General features: G+C 49.4%; 1 protein-coding gene across 2 annotated transcripts in view; it reads right to left on the bottom strand.

The window, feature by feature from the left end:
• Trpm1 (transient receptor potential cation channel subfamily M member 1) overlaps window positions 1–14,711 on the bottom strand; it is a 144,453-nt gene extending 129,742 nt beyond the window's left edge. For both annotated transcript variants that reach the window (XM_004658133.2, XM_004658132.2), the window contains exon 1: window positions 14,637–14,711. In XM_004658133.2, the coding sequence (XP_004658190.2) occupies window positions 14,637–14,711 (75 nt within the window). The remainder of the gene's footprint in view (window positions 1–14,636) is intronic.
• Between the last annotated feature and the right edge of the window lie 783 nt (window positions 14,712–15,494).

The following is a 15,494-nucleotide window of genomic DNA, read 5'->3' as shown; positions in this document are numbered from 1 at the left end:
CTCTCCTGGTAGGACCAGGGAAGCAAGGCCCATGAAACTGACAAGAAACCTGCAAGTCTTAGAGGACAGGCTACATGTGGATCTCTCAGAACTCACAAGAACAAGTAGCAATTATAGAGCAAGATACCTAGGTATTCTCAGAAATTCTTGACCTCCACGCATGTAGAACACAGATAGGACACAGATCATCTTGGCTTACATTATTAATGAGCGTGATGCCTGTTGGAGCTCTAGTGGCTGATGAGGTTTATACCAGCATGTCATCTCGGTCCTATGAGGAAGAAAGGGCTAGCTGTCTGTGTTTTGTCTTGCAGATGAGGGGCTTTAGCCCAGGGAGGGGGTGACCTAGCCAGCATCACACAGTGGGTATGGCAGGGCCACAACTTAAGCTGTATCTTTGTCACCAGGGCCCTTATCTGTAGACCCCAACATTCACTTCCTCCCTCACTTTGTAGATCAGTGAGCCAGGCTAGACAGGATGAAGGAGGGCCTCTATTCCTATGGCTCCAGTGTACCTGTCAGGATTGGTGATTGTCTTTGGTGGAAGGCACCAACTCACTTCTGCCCAGGAATGATAGTGATAGTATTTAACACCAATAGGTGTTCAGCAATTCAACAACTGTCGACATTGTTCTGTTCTGAGCCACCCCATCAGCTCTGAGCTCTGGCCCCTGTCCTCCAATTCTCCTACCCACCCTTTTCTTTGTCTGCCCCCTGTTCCTTGGAACTCATAAACAGTAGAGGATGCCAGCTGCTGCCACCTAGCCTGAGTACATCCCTGTGGCACACTCCCTATGTCACCATGAAGGTCAACTATATGCTTATGACTCTAGAGAGCTCCATGTGTTTTTATTTATATGCTGTACCCCACTTCTTGGTCATAACTAGGGAGAAGGTGGAGCTGGACAGCTGGCGGTCCTGTGCTGGGGTCCTCCAAATCAGCGCTCTGCTGCCCCCACCTGGCCGTCTCCAGATCCAACCTGACCTCTAGCAGTTTGCTAACTTTCTAAAAGATATTTTTCAAAGTGCTGCTGTTTAGTAAAAATTTTGACCTGTGCAAATGTTCAAAGTTTCCCAAGCCAATACTATTACTCATAGTGGTGGAGATGAGGGGCATAAGGGAATAAAAGGTGAATGAATGTCAGTCCCAACACTCAGATCTAGTAAATGCTAAGGATAGCACACATCCCCCTCATTCATGTTCTGCGGTGGCTTTGGGGTGTGTGACACCTGCGTGTGGTGCTGCTTCTGGCCCAGGGTCTAGAAAACACTGGAGAATGTCCCGCAGTCCACTTTGACAGAGCTTTTTCAGGGACATTCTGCAGGCTCTGTGAGCTCCTGGAGCAGAGCCCCACGTCCTCCATGTCACAGGCAGGGTTGGTCCTCAGCCAGGAACACTTTGGAGGGTAATGTTTCCCCTGTGAATCTAAAAAGGTTTAATTCCAGGATCCCCAAGGTCACTAAAATTTGAAAATGCTCAAGGCATATGAATGCTGTAATATTTACACAGAACTTGTCCATATCTAAAAATCATGTTCAGATAACATAAAATATCCAAAGTAAATTACATATGTATGTATGTATATATGTACACACACACACACACACACATATGATATGCATGTGTGTATATACATTTTGAAATTTCTTTTGCAGAGCTAAGGCTGGAGCCCAGGGCTTCATACTCTAGTTCACTCACTGAGTTCAAGCCTTAGCCCTACATACCATGTAAAGTACTGTTATTCTGAATTGTTTAGGAAATAATGACAAGAAAAAAAGTCTGCACATATTTAGTACAGACACAATTTTCTCCCATTGTTTTATGTCCACAAATGTTGAATTCATCAATGAAATAAAGGGTCCATTGTATATCAGGGTATTTCCATACACGTCAGGATCACTGCTGCCCAGAGCTGCTGGGGTGCCTCAGATTGACCCTGGTCCCTAAAGCATAGTTTTAAGATCTAGTAACTGAAGGGGTAATGCCAGATGCATCTAGGGTCTCTAGGACCTGCTCCAGTGCCCTTCTTAGCCTCTGGCCCTTCTGCTGCCGCAGCTGTTTATCTGGTCAAGATGAGGAGGTCAAGAGCAAAGATTTCCTGACTGCATCCTGGTAGAAAACATCTGTATGGTTCTTCACTGGATAGCCCAGATTGGTCAAGAGAGTCGCTGTGAGCCACAGGGAGGTGGGGATGGGAGCAGTAAGTGGGGGAACTTGGAGTAAAAGACCCCTCGGACCCCAGCTACCTTCCCACCTCCAATACGAGGCCCAGCCAGCTCTCCCCTTGCCTGCTGTCTGGGCTGTCCATAAGTTTAGTTCCCTGTCTCCTCACTGAAGTGACTCTGGGCTGCCATGCTCTTGGCTGAGCTTAGCAGCCAGGCCTGCTTTCCGGGGATCAAGGTTTTATCCACAGCCGTTAATCACACGAAAGCAGATATTCAGAGGCATTAGTCAGGGCCAGATGCTGCGCCTCTGCCTGGACCATTAGGAGGATTGGCTTTCCCCCAGTCAGCACCCGGCGTTCACATTTCTGGATGATGGACTGAGCATCTGATGTACAAACAGGGCACTGGTGCTTTGGGGCACAATGCTTCCTCGTGCCCTCTTACAGCCCCAAGAGCAGCTCTTCTTCTCAGGAGGGTCTGTGTCTTCCCCAGGAGGTGCAGGGTCCATTCTCCATTGGCCACGCCCATTCCAGAGTACCTCCTTGCTGCTGTTGCCTAACCTCTCCTGCAGCCGGGAGAAAGCAGAGGCCTCTGCCCAGGTGCTGAAGGCTCTCCCAGACAGGAGCCCAGTGGGGTGCCCTGTAGGTGCCAGGGTAGGAGAGGTTCTGTGAGTCTAAGCCAGGAGGAGTCTGAGGGTGGTGGGTGCGCATCTGGGCACCAGGGCTGGATCGAGTGCGCAGGGCTTTGCTGGCTGACAACAAGGGCACCAGACCCTCTGCATAGTGGGCTGGCAGCTCAGAAACCTCATCCTGGGACTCTCCACTGCCCTCCTTGTTTGGCACCCCATGGCTAGAGCTCACTGGCTTAGCTCTCCAGCTCAGTTCCAGTCCACACAGGGCCAAGCATTAGTGTATTTTTTTTACTTCCTATCCAAAGAGCTCTAATATTGTAATATAATGTACAAGACACTGACTACCAATGAAATGAGGGCCTTAAACACTTCCAGCTGACGATGACCCTTTGCTTCAGAGGGCTTGGGGAACATAAGATCCTAGGGAAGCCCATGGTGGACTAGCAACTTCTCTTCCAGGTGGAGAACACATTCCATTCTAGTTCCTTGCACTGGACATGGATTCATTTTAGCCATTTTGTCAAGAATTCTTCCAGAGAATCTCTTTGACAATCAGTGTATGTGGAGAGACTGATCTTGGGAGCCAGGCCACACTGCACACAGAGCCTCACAGAAGGAAGGCAGAACTATGTCCCTCCTCCATGGCACCTGCAAGTGAGGCTCTTTGCTGAGCAAGGACATTCCTGGACAAGCCCTGTTCTCTGCAGCTCTTCCTCCAGGCGCTGATAATGAGTTAGCAGGTGAATGCATCCCATAAGGGCTTTGAGGGGACTGCTGATTCACAGTGGAACCAGATGGTACTGAGACCCCGCTCAGGCTAGGTGGCAGGAGTAGCTTGAAGCCCATGAAGCTGGATGCTGAAGATGGTAGGAATGAGGTCAGAGAAGGAGGGGCTGGGCCTTGAAGTGTGGTGGTAGGCCCAACCATGTTCAGCACATCAACTTTTTCTGAGCCCAGTTTTCCCAGATGATTGCCTTAGGTGGCTTCACAGGTTCTTAAATATTTATGTTCTAAAACACAGAAGCATGTCAGTTATCCTGGTGAGGTTCAGGATATGCAGAGACCAGATTCGGGCTACTCTCAGTATGCCTCTTTGGCATAAGGATTATTTTGAGGCAGTTATCTTGGAAAAGTGGAGACACAGGCACAGTTCTGAAAACAGAAGTGACTCTTTCCCAAGGGAAAACTGCGTCTCTGAAGGAAATCCCCAGCTGTTGAGGGAGGTGTCTACTGCTCTATACCACAAAGGGGCTGACTCTAAGAGCCTCTCAGGAGGCACCCACCTAAGTCTGCAGCACAAGCCCACCCCTGTGTTTACAGGACTTTCCCCGCAGCCTTTTCTTTCTTTACTTCATGAATTGAATTTAAACCTGAAGTCAAAGAACACTCTTGGAGATCTGCTCTTGCAACTTCTCATCCCTGGGGTATTTCCCATGCACACAGGGGGTACATCTGTTTGCTTTTCTTGTGTTAATATGTGTTTTGTTGTAGGCCCAGCCTGAAACAAACACTGCCAAGACTCCTAGATGTATGCTCACACGTCCCACAAGCACATTAGTGCACACTCACTTAAGCAGAGGGTTACACAGGGAGAAAGAAGAAAGCCCACGACAACCTCTTCACATTAAAACACCATGTTGGACAATTGCTTTGCACATGCACACAGCTGTGTGTAGAGTTTGTGTGGCGCAGTGCATGCACATGTGTGTGTGCAGATGCACCCACCCACAGTGCACATTGGTGCAGCAGCCAAAAGAGAAGTTCTGGTGGCCTGCCCTGTCACAACCATGTGCTTCCTCGAGTCTGGGTGTCTCCTTCAACCCAGAGCTGCCGGTTTTTGGTCAGTAAGCCCCAGTGATTCTCTGGTTCCCTCTCTCCTGCTCCACCCTTTATGACTGGGATTATAGAGTGACCACACCCAGTTTATTATGTGGGCTCTGAACTTGAGTGAATTCAGGTCCTGCCAGGCTCTTAACTGCTGAGCCATTACCCTAGCCCCAAGATATACAATTTTTGTCAACTGAAAAATAAATTTAAAATATTTTTTCTAAACATTTTTATTTATTTATTTGAGAGAGAGTGAAAGACAGAAAGAGGCAGATAGAGAGAAAGAGAATGAGTACTCCAAGGCCTCCAGCCGCAAATTAAATCCAGGTGCATGCACCACCTTGTACATCTGGCTTACGTGGAGCCTGGGGAATAGAACCAGGGTCCTTTGGCTTTGCAGGCAAGCACCTTACCTGCTAAGCCATCTTTTCAGCCCCTTAAAATAATTTTTTAATTAAAAAAAAAGGACCTATTACTCTCAAGGACATATATGTGAGTAAAGGAAACAGAAATGCAAGATACAGAGATCTAAATTTACTAACTTGGAGACACTTCTGAAGGAGTAAGGGGAACAATAGCAAAGTTGTTGCAGAGTTGAGAATTCACTCTATGTTCTTTTATTATTTTATTTCCACTAAATCTCTGGTGTATTTACACTTTCGGCCTGTGTGGGAAGGTGTGTGATCGTGCCCTCTAGGGAGGAAGGTGCTTATTCTGGGTGGGCATGGGTAATGTGGTGGGAGGAGCAGCCTTGGGCTCCATGGTGTCCCCAGGGTGTCTGGAGGCACCCAGTGACCTTGTGATTGCAGATCACTGGGCCCCTTCCCCCACACCCTGCTATGTTTGGCATCTGAAACAGAAACTGCTGCCTATGATTGTGAAATGCACATCACAGCACTGTTTAGAATTCAAAGGCAGGGACTTGGGAGATGGCTCAGTCATGGCGACCTGAGTGTGGATCTCCAGAACTCATATGAGTACAGGTAACCATGATGATCTGCCTGGGAGCGCCTGGGAGGCAGAGGAGGAGCTGGGGACAAGCTGACAGGCTAAACCAGCTCAATCAGGGAGCTCTGCATTCAGTGAGGGACTGTGTCTCAGTAACAAGGTGGACAGAGAGCAGGGAGGACACCTGACGTCAACCTTGGTTTCCACGCTCAGGGACTGTGCACCACATATGCAAACACGCACATACTCTTATGCACCACACACACGCACACACACACGTGAAAATAAATAAATAAATAATACTTTACTGTTCATTTCATCCAAGAACACAGAGCATCACATATGGGGAGTCCAGTCTCCACCTCCACCATCATTGCGGACCAGGCCTGGCTGCTTTTGAAGAAGACCACATCACCAGGGTGACACAAGCACAACTTCCTGAAATCTTAAATTCCAAGCTCATCTCTCCTGACAACCTCTTTTTACTCTTGAATCAATAAACTCCAGTCAAAGCCAATGGCAATGAAAGTCTAGGCCAATGGCCTCGAGAGCCCGCAGAGCTACAGTGCCATCTTCCTTCCTGACTTGCTCCTCCTCACTGGTTTCTACTCTCCCTTCCCCATCTACCTGCTTATGCTCTTTCAGTTCTCCTCACACTCCCCAGCCTACTCCTACTGGCAGGCCTTGGCACTGGCTGTGCCCTCTGGCCTGGTGCTGTCCTAAGGGTATCACACAAGCAGTCTCCCTTCTTCAGTTTTCAGGCGTTAGCTCAGTGTGTGCCTTACTCCACATTCTGACCCTCTGTCCTCCGCAGAATGTGGTCAACATGCAGCTGACTCCACTGGGGTGTCTGGCATGGGAGGGAGAGCTGTTGTTTTCTGACTTGTCATCCCTAGATCCTAGGTCCAAGGATACTGCGGGCAGGACACATAGCAGTGTTGACATGTGCTTTGTCGAGAGAAAGGTGACATGCATTTATTAAATGGCAGCCTTTATTAAAACACCACACCGGGGACTGGAGAGATGGCTTTGCAGTTAAGGCTCTTGCCTGTGAAGCCTAAAGACCCAGGTTCGATTCCCTAGTACCTATACAAGCCAGATGTACAAGGTGACACATGTGCCTGGAGTTTGTTTGTAGTGGCTAAAGGCCCTGGTGCACCCATTCTCTCTCTATCTGCCTCTTTCCCTCTGTCTCTCAAATAAATAAAATTTAAAACAAAACCACCACTGGGATCTGGGTATGTAGCTCAACTGGTAGAGTGTTTGCCTAGCATGTATAAGGCCCTGGGTTCTATCCCCAGCAGCACAGAAACTGGGAGTGGTGGTGTACACTGGTAATCCCAGAACTCATGAGCTGGGCTACATGAGGCCTTGTCTATAAAGAAAGAGAGATAGACAAAGAGAGAATGGATGAATAAATGAAGGAGGAGGAGGGAGAGAAAGAAAGAAAGTACAAAACACAGTAGTTTTGTAGAGAAAATTAACAGAGCCATGCCATGCTTCCACAAACTGATTGAAAACCAGGGTTTGTTTGCCTTTCAGCTGATGTTCCAAAAATTAAATCTGAGCTTTCTAGAAGGGTATCTTAATGGCATAAGAGATGTAAAAATTGAGCCCGGCATGGTGGTGCACGCCTTTAATCCCAGTACTCGGGAGGCAGAGGTAGGAGGATTGCCCAGAGTTCAAGGCCACCCTGAGACTACATAGTTAATTCCCGGTCAGCCTGGACCAGAGTGAGATCCTACCTCGAAAAAAAAAAAAAAGAGTGAGAGAGAGAGATATGTAAAAATTGAGGTCATTTCAAGTGATGGGCACATAAAAATCCATCTCATTTCACTGATGAGTAAATGAGGCCCAGAGAGGTTGCATTGTTTCCTGTAGCCACACAGCTGACCTGCATTTGAGTAGAGGGTCCCTGGCATCTCTTTCCACCACACCACACTGCTCTCAGGTTAGCTGCTGGGGCAGACCTTGAACTGGTCCCTTAGGGATTGGGATGCCTCAGGGCTTGAGCATCCCACTGTGGTTCCTATGGGGCCACTTGGGGCAGCTTGGATCTTCTCTAGATATTTTCCTGCACTCCTTTGTTCAAGGAATGTCTTCAGGGACACTAATGGATTGGTGTGGCAGAGATGACTTTTCTTAGTAGCCCAGGCACTCTTAGGAAAGGACCTGGCAGGAAAGCCCAGACCCCAGGGAGTGGGCAGCTGCCACAGAATGGCCTTCTAAGGATAGTAGCTTGGGCTCCTGTGATGCTAGGATTTCCAGGACTAGTGCAGGAAGTGTCTGCAAATGCCAGGGAAAGAGAAGGAAGCTCCACAGGGAGGGACCATGACCTTCAAGGCTGCAGCCACACCCTCCATTTTCCCAGGGGTCTTCAAAACAAAGTGGGGAGCTTAGGCCAACCTCAAGGGTCCAAAAGGTACAAAGATAGAGTCTCATGATAACTCCTGTCACCCAAACCCTTTAGTATGGAGATTCTGACAATAAGGTACCATGGTTCTAACACATATGGTGCTCTCTGAAGGTCAAGTGGCAACTTGCTTGAAGGACAGAGTTGGGAAGTTACCTATAGCTGGTAACTGGGTTCCCAAGGGAGAATTGGGCTGAGGCACCTCTGTACTGTCCCTTTCCACACAGGCCTGCTTGCTCCTTGGATTTCCTAGGAAACAGAATGAGACCCTCGTCAGATGCAGCTGCCCAAGCCAGAAGCAAAGTGAATACCTCTCTCTGAACATCACCCTGGGGTGCACTATTTTTCTATAGTAACACATACAAGGACAGAGAACCCTGGCCCCTTGACCTGTGTGATGGTGTGAACCAACAATGTGAGCCCCAAGCTCAGTCATAAGGACACTCACACAGCTGCAGCCTGTGGTGGGAAGAAGGCTGTTTCCTAATCTTTCTGATCAAACTGAGAGCATCTATGAAAGGCTTGAGAGTGTGGGCCTCCCTCAGCAGACTGGCTTTGCTTTGTGAAAGTATGAACTGCTTTGTTACAAAGTTGCCACACCTTCCCAGATGAAACAAAAGACAAAAGAGCAGCTAGTGAGCACCGTGTACATGGAAAATTGGAGCTGGCCATCTTGGAAGCTCTCCTGCAGAGCAGGAGGAGCAAGGGGCTCACCCAGCCTTCTCTAGTACACAGGCACAGCCTAGGTCAGTCTTGTACTATTTCTAAGATGACCAATGCCTCGAGTCTTGCTGGGAGCCAGGCAGCCTGGGAAAGTACCTCAGGGTCTCCTTTCTCCTCTACAGCCCCGGGGAAGCCACAAACACCCAGCACCGCCCATGGGTGATAAGTCTCCCTGCCTCACAGCCCTAAGGCTGTGAGTAACTTCACCAGGCTACACGCAGGCTGTCATACAAACCTAGACACACCCAGAGCCACATCTCCCCAGAGGCCTGTGAGCAGATGCAAGACATGCTGGCTGAGGCGTGGGGGGAGGTCTAGTCCAGAAACCCGGAAGCAGAATGAGGAGGGAAGACTGGGCCCAGCCAGAGACCTGGAGGAAAAGCCCCTGCTAGGGCCCCAGGCCACTCTGGAGGAAGAGAAGCAGTGTGGGGTACAGTTGTAGCTCCCAGGAACCTGGACACTCTAGCAGAAGGAGGCCAGGGCTGCTGAAGGATTTGGGGTAGGGTACACAGAGAAGGGGGCTTTCAGAAGTCCCTGGCAGCCACAGAAGTTATCCTGGTCTCTAGTGTCACAGCTCAGAGGAGGGTACATTTGTGTGTGTTCTCTGGCTATTTTAAAGAAAAAAGTTTGTCACATTTAATGCAGTCTGCATCATGAGCCCTGCATCATGCGCTCACATTGTTGGTTCACACCATCACACAGATCTCACACAGATCAAGGGGCCAGGGTTCCTCTGTCCTTGTATGTGTTGCTATAGCAAAATAGTGCACCCCAGGGTGATGTTCAGAGACAGGTATTCACTTTGCCTTTGAGAGCTGCAGAGTTCTTGCAACCTAACATGGTGCTTCCTGGCTTGGGCCCCTGAAATAGTCACTTGGACTTCACATGGAAAGGGAACTCTGGGCTGATGGAGGTTTCATTTCTGCAGGACTTACCAGAGCCTTCAATGCCCACGTGTGCACTGTGGAACTCACACAGATGCTCTGGTTCAAGGGTTTGGAGTTGGGCATCCTCTGGGGGTAGTGTTCACAAGGTATATTTTGGTTAGGCTGTCAAGGGACCTTTTTGGAGTACTCTTAGGGGAATACCACAGTTGCTTAAAACCAGTATCAACCTATCAGAGGCTTTTATTTAAGTCTAAGACCCTGTCCTTCATTTCTGAGGCTGACTAAGCATGTTTCGTGCCTTCCTGGCCAGACCCCATTCACAGGCCTGCCTTCCTAGGCCCCTCCCAAGGCTCTCTTGTACTCTTCTCCTGCCACCTGGGGGTGGCCTGCCCAGGGTCATGCAGCCCGTTGACACAGCACGTATCCTATGACAGTCTCCAAGCACTGGCGGCAATTTGGCAGATTGTTGAGGCTATGCCTAGGGCTTGACTAGGGACAACTGACAGCCCTGTGCAGCACAGCAGCTCTCCCAGCCCTGGCAGGTCCTGTGACACTCTCCACCTGTGAAACCTGTTTGCCCAGGGCCCCTGCCTTGTCCAACTTGTCAGCTTGCTTGCTTGCCAGCTCTGCTGAACCTTCCACTGAACAGAACTGACTTCCTACAGAGGGCCTTGATTTATCCTCTTGTCTGGTATTCTGGGAGTCATGTCTACTGGCCTATAGCCCTGGCCCATTCTTTTTACACATTGAGCCTATTCTAGGACCCTGACTTCTTGGGATGGGAGGACCAAGTAAGTTGCCCTTCTGTTCCAGGCTGAAAATAGAGGTACAAAGGAGTGAGGGGGGGCAAGAGAATGAACTGCTGTGTTCAGAATTCTAAGTGTGGGTAATCTCAGGCAGCCCCAGAGAGGGGTTACACAGGCTGTCCCTAGGAGACCAGTGGACACATGGTTGAAGGAACAGTTGGTGGTCAACAGGGCTGTCCTTATGTTCAGGAACCTCTATGGTACAGCTCCACTCCAACTTAAGGCTCTTACCACATCACATAGGCTCCAGGTCCTTCCTCTAAGGGCAGTTGCCTGAGCCATTCTCTCAGATGTGAGCATTGTGTCTGGGGTTGCTTCCTGGGGCTGAAGTGGCCTTGGAGTTCTGAATTCACAGTAGGAGTTTGAGGCCAGGTATGGTCCTGCTGCAGACTCTTCCCAGGGTCTGGGACAGAAGACATTCTCAGCAGCTCATTGTCACCACCCTGAAAGATGCACCTTCTAGGAAGCTGACTGCATGGCTGTGGGGAACACAGAGCCAGAATAGAGGCTCCTTGGACCATCGGATAATGTGTTCGAACCTTGGCAGATGGAGAATGAGGCAGGCCTAAGCAGGGAGAGTAGCTCCACCGAGACCTCCCCCTTATTCTGCGGGGACTCATGTGAGCAGGCTAAAAATATCTACATTGTGAAGATATTCCTTTGATTGCAAAATTATAGACAAGACTAAGATAACTGACAGGTAAGACCTAAAACCCTATGTCAGAGACAGAATGACTTTCCTCATCCACTTGTGCATTTTACTGTCTTTAAGGAAGGAAGAAGAGAAAAGAAATGAGAAAAAAAAAAAAGAACAAGAAAGTCTAATTTACTTAGCACTACAAACAAACAAAACAAAAAGAATGAGCTGGGCATGGTGGCACATGCCTTTAATCCCAGCATTTGGGAGGCAGAGGTCGGAGGATCACCATGAGTTCAAGGCCACCCTGAAACTAAATAGTGAATTCAAAGTCATCCTGGGCTAGAGTGAGACCTTACCTCAAAAAAATAAAAAAATAAACAAACAAACAGAAAAAGGATTCTTGGAGCTGCAGAGATAGATGGCTTAGCGGTTAAAGATGCTTGCCTGAGAAGCCTAAGGTCCCAGGTTCTATTCCCTAGAACCCATGTAAGCCAGATGCACAAGGTGGCACATGCATCTGGAGTTTGTTTACAGTGGCTAGAGGCCCTGGTACACCAAGTCTACCTCTATCTGCCCCCCAACAAATAAATATACAAATAAAATATTTAAAAAAACACGAATGAACATGACCGACAGAACTAACCTTTTACCCTCCAGATGCATATCTTAATTTGGAATTTCCTGCATGTTTTACCATTTCTATAAACAACATGCCTTATGGGTTTATTTTTTCATTCACTGGTATGTTCTGAGAGTTCTCCGCATTGGTGTGAGCGACTTGGTTCGTTTGGTCCGAGAGCTGCATTGTACTCCATTGTTTGGCTGCACTGGACCTTTCCCTTCCCACACCCTTGCCACCGGGCCCTTCACTCACTCCTGGTTTGCTGCAGCCTGCAATGGCGCCATGAGCAGCCTTGCACACGTCCTTGAGCTCCTGGGCTGGAAAGTTTCCCAGATACGATCTCGGGTTCCACTGCTAGGCTGGGCCATTCTTTAAAGGACCTTGATCTTCGACTCCAACTTTATATGCATAGTTTAACAAAATAAGATGTACACAGGGGTGCATATACTAGACAAGGAGACACAGTGTCCACTTCCCATGTGAGCACTTGGAGGTTTTTCTACATGAGGGACTGTTGTCGCTAGCAGGGACCCTACAAGCAGGCTGCTGAGGTCTGGGACTTCAGGGCCCCCAGAGATGGTTGGCTTGTTCACTGAACTAAGGACTCCATGCTAGGCAGGCCTGAGGGATTAAGACCACAGGAAGAGCTGATCAGCCAAGGACAAAAGGGCAAATGTGCCTTTCACAGAGGGACAGGCAAAATGACCCTTGGCAGATGTGCACAGCATGGTTAGGGTTTATTTCTTCCAGGGCAGCTGGTGTGTTTCAGCCAACACAGCAGAGGGTGTGACTTTCAGTTAGGACCCCGGAACTGGCACCACGTTCTTCCTGTCAGAGTAGGGCCAAGAATGCAAGAAAGCAGTTCACACTATGCCGTGGGACTTGTTTCCCTATAGTGTCCTACAGAGCAACCTCCTTACAAGTCATAAATGCCTGTGGACATGCTGGCTCCTCCCTGGAATCCCAGTACTCGAGGGGCTGAGAAAAGAGGATTGCTGTGAGTTGGAGGTCAGCCTGGGCTACCCAGCCTGACATCCCAGATGACAAAAAGAAAGTCCTAAGTACTAGGTTCAAATTTTCCATTAGTGATCTTATTTCTTGGCTTGGAGGTTGTCATAGGCCAGCCTTAGGGCAAACTTTGTCAATTTGACTTTTAACCAGTCAAGCTTTTGTAGGAGGTTATGAATTAGGGCTTTTTTTTTTTTTTTTAATTAAATGGTGCTGAGGATGGAACCCAGAGACTTTGCATGAGCTGTGATCTACACTAGACCAAACTGCCAGTCCACTTTTAGGAGTTCAGCATGTACCACCATGGTATGAAGTGACATTGGAAGAGGTAAGGTCATACTTGCTCTTGAACTTGAAGTAATTTCCTTTTGCAGTCCAGGAGGAGCGTGTGTGTGTGTGTGTGTGTGTGTGTGTGTGTGTGTGTGTGTGTCTATGCATGTGTAGTACTGGTTTTCAGTCTGGCCTGTGCTCAAAGTGTCTTTCTCTCCTTTCCTCTACTAGAACTCCCTGTGCCCAGACCCTGTTAATTAGAGTGGTGAGGACTGTTCACAAGGCAACGCACCAGGTGAAGGGCAATAGGAGACAGAATTCCAGAACAATACAGCCTGCTTCCTTTCAGAGCTTATCAGCACAAACAGTGTGGGCCAGCTGGGTGCCTGTGGAGGAAGGGGGTCGGGAAGCACCACGGCCTCAGGCAGCACAGCCAGCAGCCTGAGCCTCTTGTTCTGGCCAAGCACCCGCAGTCTATTTGTGAACATTAATTTACATGAGACAGTAGGTGTGCACTCACTCTAAAAAGAATGCTGCCTGTCCTGGGAAAGCACACACCCCAAGGAACCCCAGTTGAAAGAGGGAAGAAAGAGACCATACTAGTTAAAAAGAAGTAGTTCTATTTTTTTCTGGCTGCATCTTCAGGTTCTTGGGATGTGAGTGACTTACAAGTACCTGGCCTGACACCTGGCCACCTGTCTACTATGTACTGGAAACTACAGCCTGACTAGCTCCTGAGAGATTACCTTCTGTGTCTAGCCTGGGTGAATAGGTTTCCCCAGTGACTGGGGCACTGGCTACATGATATGGTGCTCAGAAAGAGCTCCTGCAAGAACATACCCTCCAGAACAAGACTCATTCTTTCCCTTCTCCCCTACTGTATGGGGGCCTCATCCTGGGAGAGGCAGAGGTCCTTCTGAGCCTCTGAGCTCAGCAAGCATGCACAGGTTTCCTACATTCTGGCCTGGGCTCCATCTGAGGGCAGCAGGCTGAGGTAGTGGTCTGTCCAAGGCACCTGGGCCCAAACACACACTTCTTGCAGTCCCATGTGATTAGAGCCACCCTTTCCCACCTGGGCTGGTTATACATAACCTGGCCAAAGCAGGTCTAGGAGTCAAGTGCATCTTCATTGTTGCAGGGAACTGACAGAGGAATGAGGGAGGACTCAGACTCCATTCTGAGGCTGGGCAGCCTCACTGAGGGGCACCCTCGCCCTTCCTCCACTTAAAGGATCTGGCTGTTTATTTTCCCCTGGTAGGCTCCATACTCTGAGAGTGAAGCTCACATCCTGGATCCCCGTGTACCCCCCTCACACCCCACCCCCGTGAACTTACAAATATCACCAGAGCAAAGCTGGAAGGGGCAAAGTGCTGTCCAGTGAGTTAAGTGAGCCATGAGCAGCCCCTCGAGCACTGGCTTAGAAGTAACACTTCCTTGCAGCACTGGGTGGCTCATGTCCACACAGATGCCTCCCATGGGTGCCAGAGGCGCACAGAGGTGGGGGCCGCCAAGACAATGGGTATCAGGCATAGCAGTGGGAAATCTGGAGCCACCTCCTAAGAAGGGGGCCTGATGCAGGAGGGTTGAAACACATAACTCATACACACATAGGAGCTGTGCTGTGATTACAGCTGCAGGACCACAGCCTTCAGTCCTTCCCACCCATTTGCCTGCAGGCAGGCAAAACACACTCACCTTCTGGGACCCAGATGTGGAACTCTTGAGGGAGCCGCGCTTGAAGGAACTACTCATTTTCTTCAGGGACCCCATGGGTAGAATCTCATGGGTGGGCCTCCTGTACCCCTGCAAGGTCCAGCTGGCTACATGGGGGAGGGTCAACCCTGGTGGGTCAAGACAGAGGGACAGACTGCGGCACTCCACTGACAGGTCATCGATGGAACTGGGCGTGAGGTCCCCCAGGCAGCCCAGGAGGAGCTGGGCTGGTTTGGCTCTTCCTGAGGGACTCCCACCCCTGACTCATGGGGCTTTCTATAACATCTGTAATCAGGCTTAATCCCTCCCTCTCCATGGGTTTATAAGAGACAGATTTAGCAAATGGCGATTGGAAGTAAATCTACTTTGAGAAAGTGGTGGCTGCAAAGGGTAGCCACATGGGAAGGATTTGGGCATCCTGAAAAGCACATTGTGAGAGCCTGGAGCAGCCCTGCCCCTCCCCACTGCTGATGCCTGAGACCTCTAGGAAGGCAGAGATCAGATTCCCAGAGGGTCTTGTCTCAGGTGGTGCATAGTCAGGGCTCCCCCTGCCAAGCCATCAAGGTACATTTTGTCTACCTGTTAATTTGGTGATGACGCAATGTGCCTTGTTATATACTTCTGTGTCTGTTCAGTTTCCTGTCCATTCTACGTGCTCAATAGAGGATCTCTCCCATCATCTCATCCCAAGGGTGCAACTTTGCTCTTGTGAAGGTCAGGCTGGGCCACAGATCGGCCACTGCTGCTGTGCAGGCCATGAATGTGGGCCATGTTGCAATCCATCAGCCTGCCAGGTATACTCTACGCCTACATGCCATCCTTGTTGCAGACCCTCCTGCT

Source organism: Jaculus jaculus, chromosome 3 (assembly GCF_020740685.1).
Source record: "Jaculus jaculus isolate mJacJac1 chromosome 3, mJacJac1.mat.Y.cur, whole genome shotgun sequence".
Taxonomy (NCBI): domain Eukaryota; kingdom Metazoa; phylum Chordata; class Mammalia; order Rodentia; family Dipodidae; genus Jaculus; species Jaculus jaculus.
This window is presented reverse-complemented; position numbering and strand designations above follow the sequence as displayed.